The 10964-nt window shown below is 38.4% G+C and overlaps 1 protein-coding gene across 1 annotated transcript; it reads right to left on the reverse strand.

Moving 5' to 3' along the window:
• Nucleotides 1-830: 830 nt before the first annotated feature.
• LOC149620727 (uncharacterized) lies at nucleotides 831-10701 on the reverse strand. The gene is made up of 7 exons (XM_089854580.1): nucleotides 10280-10701; nucleotides 8843-9230; nucleotides 8292-8794; nucleotides 7980-8241; nucleotides 7728-7901; nucleotides 6914-7206; nucleotides 831-936 (listed from the first exon to the last, which is right to left on the reverse strand). Exons 1-7 carry the CDS (start codon nucleotides 10699-10701, stop codon nucleotides 831-833), a joined length of 2148 nt encoding a protein of 715 aa, XP_089710706.1.
• Nucleotides 10702-10964: the final 263 nt, after the last annotated feature.

A 10964-nucleotide genomic window follows, 5' to 3' on the forward strand; every position in this document is an offset into this window, starting at 1 on the left:
ATTAAAGAGGCTATCTACGGTTAGGGGACTTATGATTGGTTAAAAGCTTTCTTGTTCGTCTGTTTAGTTTTTACTTCGGGAATGTCATGAAATCTATGGCCAAAGCTATGGAAAAGTGGGACTTACGTACTTTATGTGTGAAGCATAATCCGCTTTTGGAATAGTGCGACGAATGTAAGGCCAGGGATACTAGATGCTTTAAGAGGGATTCGAAAGGAGACGGAAATTGCGACAGAGTTATCGGCGTGTCATGCGCAGTACAGTCTACCGGACTTCTAGATTTTAGTGCAATTCAAAGCCAAATCAAGGATGATGGCGGGAGGATGCGAAATATGAGAGAAATAGGCGCGCTGTGGAACGGCTTAGGTCCGGTGGAACGCAAAAAATGTGGGAATACTCGGAATAGGAATTCAGTTTGTCCTTGATAGGGATAAACAATTTTCAAAATGTTTTTCGAGGCACAAGTATAAATTAGTCTTATGGGTTAAGTCGCTCTCATGGTTTCCTAAGTTGGTGATTTTCCCGAGTTTTGAAAGTGGTCTCGAAATTTTTGAAAGGATTTTTACATTCGCATTGTAATGCGCAAATACGGATAAATTTGTTTTAAAACAGCCTAGATTATCTTTAAAGGAAAACATAGTACATGGATATACTTAATAAATACTATATAATGTAGTATATATAAATTTATTACTTAATATTCGTTAGGAATTTATATACATCATATGCATGCATCATGCATGATGCTATCTATGTATTGGTCCAGGCCGGTTGGGCCGGGCCCCACCAAACATTTACGAAACTCTACGCCTATGGCAGTTCACCATTTATTAATACATGGTGGACAAGCGTTTGATGAAGCATTGAAATTTGACAGTTTTAGCGTTGAATTTGAAGAGAGAAATTTGATTTAAAATTTCATCTGATTTTTTACCCCTAATAAGTAAAACACGGCCGTTGGACTAATGTAACCGGCATTTTCATCCAAAAAACGGAGGAGGCGGCCTCTTGTAGTCATTTGAAACTGTAAATCGTCTGCGGAGGCTCATATTCAGACCTCCCCTCTACAGATATCTTGTAGGCCACGGACCAGTCTTGTGCAATGGCGGCCTTCAAGCGCGCGAGTGTTGGCGTGGTTTAGGGTTGTAACTTCCATCGAGATACAAGAGGAACAGTTGAATTTTCAGCTTTGATTCGGGTTCAATGGAAGCGCCCCTTCGCGTGTGTGATAGGGTGAGTTGCTTGTAGCGCCATCTACATGCGGCGAGGTAAACTAAAATATTACTAACCCTATGTTAACACTGAAGTTAAGCAGCTTTAGCGCGGTCAGTACTTGGGTGGGAGACACCGCGGGTTCGAATCCCGCCGGGGACGTTTTATATTTAATTAATTTTCATTAATTTCCGTATTAATTAATGGAAGGAAAAGTGTTTGTAAAGTAAAGAGATGTTTATTAACATAGAATTAAAATATTTGCAAGACGAAACATTACGGTATTTATTTTTTGTTCAAATTGTATAACTCCTTCGCTCGCCGATAGGGGCGCCACGTATCAAAAACCCTATCACACACGCGAAGGGGTGGGATGGAAAGTTTCGTAACAGAATGTCGCGAGACCCCCCCTTGCAATAGTTTGTCTAGGTTCTTAATAGTGTTCTAATGTCTATGCTTAAAGCACTATTTTTTCGCGACATATATTAAACAATGATGGATAGCGGTACTGATTCATCAATTTACGTAGGTTAAATAACAATGCTCTTTAACGCTTAAACGATATTTGAAGCTTAGGCTTCCGTGCCCATTTTTATAGCAGACGAAACCTTAATGTTTACTTACTGAGAATTCTGACTGAGAAACTAAGAATTCTATCCATTTACCGAGATTCCAAGTCAGACTTCTGGGAAGCTAGGGGCATCCCAGGGGGTCTCGATCGGAGCTAGGAATTTTCAATTTTCTGTCTCTCGACGAAACTTCGTCTGCTTATGGTCCGCGTTCCATAGATGTGACGTCATACGTGGAGAATTTTTTAAACGTACAAGTTGGGAAAACCAAAATAATCCCTCTCCGAGTCAAGACGACTACTTACAAACTTATTTACACAGATATGGAAATGTTTCTTAAGTTAAAATTTATGAAATATTAAAGCAGTATACAAAGCATTGCAAATATACTGTAAATCAGACGACATTTTAAATCCAATAATGATATACTTGTACACATTAAAATCATCCGATGGGGGAAAAACGGGAAATGAAGAGATAAAACTTTGGAGGGATATTACCCCAATTTTCTACTCCTCTATGTTCAAAGCCATATTCACAACAGGGTTGCCATGTAAACACTATCCTCTCGTTTCACCTCAACGATTTTCTTAGTTTTGTCAACATGACTGTTAACGTTACATAACACCAAAGCTTATTTGTGGCTACACACACTGAAAGTAAATGCGCATCATGAAAAGCATGAAAACACGAAGCTATAATCCGATTACGATCAGACCTTTCACTGGTCTGGGCTGCGTTCAGCAGAGCTCACCAAAAAACACAGCGGATTTTGGAAATGTTTACCGGTGAGCTCTGTCGTCATAGCTTTTCTCCGCTCATCCGCGTTTTATAAATGACGCTAGCGCAATAAAGCGTGCAAGGTACCAAGGCTTAACAAAAATTGTATGATAACATATTTATAGAGATAGATAACAACTTTTATAATTAAAATTAGAAACTAACATATCTCTTAAAATTCTCGCGTGATCAACTGATTTCACGCCAATTAAATAGCTATAGTCCCATCAGAATCATCAAGCTATTTGTATTAATTCCTCCATGGTTTTTTCGCCAAGCTGAGAACTACGCGTTTTACGTCACGTTATCCAAAAAGCCGACTATTTTCTGTGAAGACCGCGCTAGCTCAGCGCTGAGCACCATGACGTGATAATTCATAAACAATATCCCGTTATGTAGGACACTGTTCACAGCGCTGGGCTCTGCTGAACGCGGCCCAGATTTAAGCCTAATTATTTAAAAGTGTATTTAACTTTCGGCTCACTCTGAACCGTTAATGTCTCTGCATTACAGAAACGAAAACCAAGCGTTTACTTTTTGGTTCACTAGGCCTATTGACAAATAAAAGTTCATTTGACCAACATAGTAGCATTGTGCTTGTATTCACTTTAGAAAGGATTATGCTATAAACAGATCTAGTATAGCTTAAGTAATATATAAACATCCATTTTAAATAATACTATTTAAAAAAATCTTTGGAATATCAAAATGAAATAGAGCTTTAAAGCTACAAAAGTACTAAATGCATCATAATTACGAAAAATATTTCCACATATTCATTTTATATTAAGGATAAAGGGAATATTATGGTTCTGTAGGATTTCTTTACACATCAAAACAAAACGAACTTCTAACGCAGCGCACTACTGTAACAACTGACGGACACACACAGACAAAAACATAGGCTGCTTTTTAACTCTTTCCGTATTAATTTTGAATTGAGAAACAAGATTATCTTAAATATTAAAATAAATATAATTAATATTTAATATTTTCTTCGTTAGTTATTCGCCTTATTGAACGTTACATCGTTTTAAAAAAGAACAATTAAACATTCTTGAGAGACTTGACTAATATTGGCGTTTGAAATGAAGCATACGCCGGTTGCTTCGCCTTACTAAAATAGGTAGTATATAAGGGTTTCGAATCGCAGCTATGGATAAGAACAGCGCAATTGCGTGAACCTTTGGTGGAAGCCCCACCTTAGGGAGGCCGGACGTTTCTCGTAACCCTGACCGATCGCCGCGTATGTCTTTACCTTCACGATGATGATGGAGTAGAAGCCAGGTGTGCAGACTGGTGTCCATGTGGGATGGACAAAAACAATGACCAGAAGACGGTGGTGTGTAGAAACCAGTGTGTACAGACTGGTGTGCATCTGGGATGGACAAAGACTAGAAGATGGTGGGGATCTCATTAGAAGCCAGGTGTACAGACTGGTGTCCATGTGGGATGGACAAAGACCAGAAGATGGTGGTGATTAGAAGCCAGTGCGTACAGACTGGTGTAAATGTGGGATGTACAAAGACCACAAGAGGGTGGTGATTGGAAGCCAGTGCGTACAGACTGGTGTCCATGTGGGATGGACAAAGAGCAGCAGATGATTGTGATTAGAAGCCAGTGTGTACAGACTGGTGTCCATGTGGGATGGACAAAGACCAGAGGCTGGTGATGTTAGACAAGCAATGGAGTAATAGCCTGTAAGTGTAATGCAATTTTCGAAATTTCCGGAAATTGAGAACACGTTTGCTCCGATTTGCAAACTGCGAACGCGGTCACGTGGGTGTAACAACAGACAGACAGACAGACACACAGACACGTCGAAATTAGAACCTCTCCGTGACATACGTCACTCGGAGAGGTAAAAAGCGGGAATATTGACTTAGCTGTTTTTGGTATTAATATTCTTTGAATTTTAATTTATTTATTGGCTTATTTAAAAGTATTTTTAAGGAAGACAACCTTTATTTTCTTATTTAAAGTGTTTTGTGGATTTATTTTAAAAATCAGGTACATTTGAAACTTTAGAAAGGTACATTTGAAATTTTAAAATCAGGTACATTGGAAACAATATATATATTCTGAGAGAGCGGTAGCTCTCTTAAATATGACTTCATACTGCTCTTAATGTATAAGGAGGGTTTTTTGTTTGGATGTAGTTTTTTTTGTATTGCCTTAACTGTTTTGAAAAATTCCACAGAACTACATTTCTGGCCCACAATATGTGGTTAAAATTTCAAAGAGATCCAATAATTAGTTAATTTTATAAAAAATAAAGTTTCTAAGGGTGGTTTTCATTTCCATAAAATGATTCAGTCATTTTGGCAAAAAAAGGGAAATTTTCCCTTAAGAATAACATGGGAAATGTTTGCTGTGATAGCCAAAGTTTCTCGACCATTTTTTGAAGACTATTTTTTCGATAGGTCTGAAAACCGTTTTAAATGAAAGGTCGAACATTAAATTCGTGCCTTTTGAAGTTTCATTAAAAACAATTAAGTCGAAGTATAGTTTTTCTTAATTTTAATTACATACTCTAAAATGCGTTGTTTACCCTAAAACTGTGGAACATACGACTTTTTAGTGGTATGGGTTAGGTAGTCGTTTCACCCCAATTATAGCGTCTTTATAGACGATTATACTAGGTTAGCGATCGTGGGTGATTGAAATAGGTTAGCGATCAAGGGTGATGATATAGGTTAGCGATCTAGGGTAATTGAACTAGGTTAGCAATCAAGGGTGATTGAAATAGGTTAGCGATCAAGGTTAATTGAACTAGGTTAGCGATCAAGGTTAATTGTACTAGGTTAGCGATCTAGGGTAATTGAACTAGGTTAGCAATCAAGGGTGATTGAAATAGGTTAGCGATCAAGGTTAATTGAACTAGGTTAGCGATCAAGGTTAATTGTACTAGGTTAGCGATCAAGAGTGATTGAACTAGGTTAGCGATCAAGGGTGATTGAACTAGGTTATCGATCAAGGTTAATTGAACTAGGTTAGCGATCAAGGTTAATTGAACCAGGTTAGCGATCAAGGTTAATTGAACTAGGTTAGCAATCAAGGTTAATTGAATTAGATTAGCGATCAAGGGTGATTGAACTAGGTTAGCGATCAAGGGTGATTGAAATAGGTTAGCGATCAAGGTTAATTGAACTAGGTTAGCGATCAAGGTTAATTGAACTAGGTTAGCGATCAAGGTTAATTAAACTAGGTTAGCGATCAAGAGTGATTGAACTAGGTTAGCGATCAAGGGTGATTGAACTAGGTTAGCGATCAAGGGTGATTGAACTAGGTTAGCGATCAAGGGTGATTGAACTAGGTTATCGATCAAGGTTAATTGAACTAGGTTAGCGATCAAGGTTAATTGAACCAGGTTAGCGATCAAGGTTAATTGAACTAGGTTAGCGATCAAGGTTAATTGAATTAGATTAGCGATCAAGGTTAATTGAATTAGATTAGCGATCAAGGGTGATTGAACTAGGTTAGCGATCAAGGTAATTGAACTAGGTTAGCGATCAAGGGTAATTGAACTAGGTTAGCGATCAAGGGTGATTGAACTAGGTTAAATAATAATTCAGTTATTTGAAGAAAGTCTGCACTTAAGGAAAGTGTTCATAATCAAGTTCTTTCGGATTATAACGTTGTAGCAATAAATTACATTATCAAACTATTTGAAGGCCTATGTAAATAAGCAAGTTATAGTAAATTGTTGAGAAGTTAATGTATTTTTAATGAAAGCTTTGTTTGTAGTACAAATTTACAGCAGCGGAATCATGTAATTTTGGGGCAGAATAAATTTTGTTTTGCACACCTTTTGCGATTGAACAATTTCGTTCATGTTTGATGATGTGTTCAGAAAGAGGTTAAAGAATTAAAGTTTGTATACTCTAACAATTAACTTTATCATTACTTTATTCTATGAGAGCGGTTGCTCTCTTAGATAAGATTTCATACTGACTTTAATGTATAAGGAGGGTTTTTTGTTTGGATGTAACTTTTTTCGTATTATGTTTACTGTTTTGAACAATTTCCACTGATCTACAATCCAGGCTCTTAATATGTGGTTAAAATTTCAAAGAGATCCATTAATTAGTTTATTTTATAAAAAATAAAGTTTCTAAGGGTGGTTTTCATTTCCAAAAAATGATTCAGTCATTTTGGCAAAAAAAAGGGAAATTTTCCCAAAGGAATAACATGGGAAATGTTTGCTGTGATAGCCAAAGTTTCTCGACCATTTTTTGAAGACTATTTGTTCGATACGTCTGAAGACGGCCTTGAGTACCCATCGCTTAGTGTTAAGTCTGTGCATTAAGAAATCAAGCAGGCGTTCGACATCAAAGAAAAGACAGTCCGACTCTGTGTTCCAGGATATTCCTAAGACTTTAGTCGTAGAATGATTGGATAGGTCATCTTCAGCGTATTTATTTTTGAGCCAAAGTTGTCGTAAGTCTTGGCAATTTGTCTTGAATTTTTGAAGTTTCATTCCAGCTTCTAATAAGTGATCTGCGGCTTTAGTACAAATATGGTAAGCTTCTTTAGCGCTTCGGTGAATGCAGGCTAGGTCATCTGCATAACGTCCCTTGTCTACAGAATCACAGACCTTGGGCTCTTGTGATAGGTACTTTTCGAGGTATCCTCCCAATCCGTTCTTTTTTGAATATATTAATTCGAAGATCAGAGTGTCATAATATTATGATATACCAATCGCCTTTCCTTCATTCTGAAGAAACTTCATATGGGTATTGCGGTATGAACCTTCATTTTGAAGAAAAATCATGTGAATATCACGGGATAAATCTTCATTTTGAAGAAACTTCATAAAGTTCTAGCGGCATGAATCTTCACTTGGAAGAAACGTCATATGGATCTCGCGGCATGGATCGTCCCTTCGAGTATATAGAATGTTTTAACAGTCCTTATAAACTTTGAGCAGCGATCCTGATGATTTCTCGCTTAACATGATTCATTCCTTCATAAAAGAAAGAGTTAAATGGTAAATACAGACGTCTTTATCTTTGAGTGTGAATGTTCTAACAATGAAGTATTAGAAAATGCCCACCTTTGGACGACCATGATGATAGTCGGCGATTAGATGGGCAAGCCTATGTTTGGGAGACAGGGATGGCGCTCTCTATATGAAAGGGACTTTGACGTTAGACGTCCCCATACGCACATCAGACGATCGTCATCCAGAAAAGGTTGCAGCATGAAGATCTTCGAATCTGAGGCTATCTTTTGTCCAGTTTTCAAACTTTCAAGTTCGGAAGGAAAGCTCTCCTTTTGGGCCAACCGTATCCAAAATTTTTCTGCTCTAGTCATTTCTTCTACGGAAAGATCGTCCAACTTCCGGTCGACTTTAGGTTACCTTAGGTTTTCCAACTTGTCCTTTAGACGGAATATTCAAGCTGTAACGCGATAGACCTTTCTGAGTCTGAAATTATCAAGATTGAGTGGTGGTTCAATAGAGGGTTCGACGGTGCAAATTGATTGTGTTACGGACCGAAAGGAACTGCGTAACTCTTCGTCCGATTCAGGAAAGTTTCCCTTTGAAACTTGCTTCTGTCGTGATTGCATCTCTTTGGGTTTTCCGAGCCATACAGGACCATTCCACCACAGACTACTGTTTTCCAACTCTGATACTGTCTTTCCCCTCGTGGGTAGATCCGCGGGATTTTCTTTGGTCCTGCAATGGCCCCACACTTCGGGATTGGTCAAGGTTTGAATTTCTCGGACCCTGTTAAAAACAAAAGGTTTTCATTGACTGAACCTCTGATCCATTGAAGAACAATTGTAGAATCGGTCAACATTTTTAATTCAGTGGGTTTGGTTGACATAGTATCGAGTAAATGCCTAGCTAGTCTAGCTCCTATTGTTGCTCCCATTAACTCCAACCGAGGAAGCGTAATCTTCTTCAATGGCGCAATTCTGGTCTTTGCAGTGACTAGTACGGTCCCGATGGTACCGTCCTTGGTTTCGAATCGAAGATAAGCGCAGGTCGCGTACGCTTTTTTGCTTGCGTCAACGAATACGTGTAGCTCGTTTGATTTAATGTTTTCGTGGAATTTAGCTCCAGCTTCTTTGTAGTAATAACGTGGTATTGACAGGTTTCTGATTTTTCTTAATTCAGAAGTCCAGCTGTCGAATTTTGCTTTTAAATCATTGGGTAACTCTTCGTCCCAAGGTAAACCCCTTTGCCAAAGTGCTTGAAAGAGAAACTTAGCTCGTACTGTAAAAGACTACAGCATTCCCAGGGGGTCATAAATGCGTGCGACGGCCCTGAGTACCCATCGCTTAGTGTTAAGTCTGTGCATTAAGAAATCAAGCAGGCGTTCGACTTCAAAGAAAAGACAGTCCGACTCTGTGTTCCAGGATATTCCTAAGACTTTAGTCGTAGAATGATTGGATAGGTCATCTTCAGCGTATTTATTTTTGAGCCAAAGTTGTCGTAATTCTTCGCAATTTGTCTTGAATTTTTGAAGTTTCATTCCAGCTTCTAATATGTGATCTGCGGCTTTAGTACAAATATGGTAAGCTTCTTTAGCGCTTCGGTGAATGCAGGCTAGGTCATCTACATAACGTCCCTTGTCTACAGAATCACAGACCTTGGGCTCTTGTGATAGGTACTTTTCGAGGTATCCTCCCAATGGACCGAATTCCCAATGAACCGAAATCCTATTCAACCGAAATACGCCAAACTAGATAAGAAACTAACGGAACGGCGGGTTTTCGAACCACTGGGATTTGCGTAAGATAAGGAGATCTCATCGATTCGAATGCAACGGGGTGACGTTAATTTAGGACAGGGTTAGGTTAGTAATATTTTTTAAATCATTTAACAATGCGACGCCTTTTCCAAAATATTGATGTTTAGCTTCATTGACTTCTCAAATAATATGCCTTTTCCAAAACACTACTGTTATGTTACGTTACGTTACGTTAGGTTAGGTTAAGTTAGGTTAATAATATTTTATAAATCATTTAACAGTGCTACGCCTTTTCCAGAATATTGATGTTTAGCTTCATTGACTTCTCAAATAATATGCCTTTTCCAAAACATTACTGTTTTGTTATGTTAGGTTAGGTTACGTTAGGTTAGGTTAAGTTAGGTTAATAATATTTTATAAATCATTTAACAGTGCTACGCCTTTTCCAGAATATTGATGTTTAGCTTCATTGACTTCTCAAATAATATGCCTTTTCCAAAACATTACTGTTTTGTTATTTTAGGTTAGGTTAGGTTAGATTTGGATTGGTTTGCTTTGTTTTGGTTAGGTTGAGCGACGTAAATGTTTCGTACTTTTCATGAAAATACCATTGGAAACTTACTTTAGAACACTTTTCAATTTGAAACAACCAAGTTGAAATAAACAGAGAAAAAATTATTAGACTTTTTGTTCAAGTTAAAGCCTTTTGTAATTTTAAGTAACATTAAAGAAAATGTTACGGTTTACGGCTTATTTTAGCTTTCCCTTAAATTAACATAAGCCTTTAAAACCGATTCCACGGTTAACTCATTGCTACTTCCTTTTTATCGGAGATAACTAGGCAGTGTACACTAACGTTAAGTGCAGCCATTCATGGCTATTTCCACTTTTCGTAAACCGCCCAAGGTGCGGGATTTCGGTCCAATGGGACCTCCCTTCTTTGGTTACGGTTGAATGGGATTTCGGTCCAATGGGAGGGAATCCTTTTCGAAATGATGCTTTATCACGGCTGCCAACAGGAAGGGGCTACATGTGACGCCAAATGGTACACGAGTAATGCGATAGACCTTCAGTTTAGAGTTTGGATTTGGATTCTTTGCATCAATCCACAGAAAACGTAGGACTTCTCGGTCATTCTTGTTAATAGCTATTTGCAAGAACACCTTTTGAACATCGCCAGTAAACGCAACTTCTCCTCCTCGAAATCGAATAGCAATGTCAAAAATGTCCGGATTTAAGTTTGGACCAGGGTCCAAGCAATCGTTCAGTGACGGTTTTCCTGTGGCATGTGACGACCCGTCAAAAACCACAAGTAACTTTGTTGTTTCTCTAGATTCTCGGTGTACGCCTCTATGAGGGAGATAGTATACTAGGGTTCGAGTTTCTTGTTCCTTTGAATCTACTTCTTCTATTACTCCAGAATCGAGTTGTTCTCGCATTACATCGTTGTAATTAGCGAATAATATCGGTCTCTGCGTAGTTTTTCAAGCAGGTTGAGCGTTCTTTTCGTAGCTATGGCAAGATTATCTCCAAGATCTTCCTTGTTGGGCTTCCAGGTTAGCATGGTTTCATCGCGTCCTGCCTTAAACGAGAGAGATTGTTCAAAAGAGGCTAGTGCTGCGCTGGGACTTTTAGATGTAGATTGTGAGTCGACTATTCCGATGGACTCCAACTCCCAGAAGGCGCGAAGTTGATTGGAAGT

The sequence above is a fragment of the Phalangium opilio genome, unplaced genomic scaffold (genome assembly GCF_054372755.1).
Source record: "Phalangium opilio isolate 3A_F unplaced genomic scaffold, DU_Popi_V2 ptg000209l_1, whole genome shotgun sequence".
Taxonomy (NCBI): Eukaryota; Metazoa; Arthropoda; class Arachnida; order Opiliones; family Phalangiidae; genus Phalangium; species Phalangium opilio.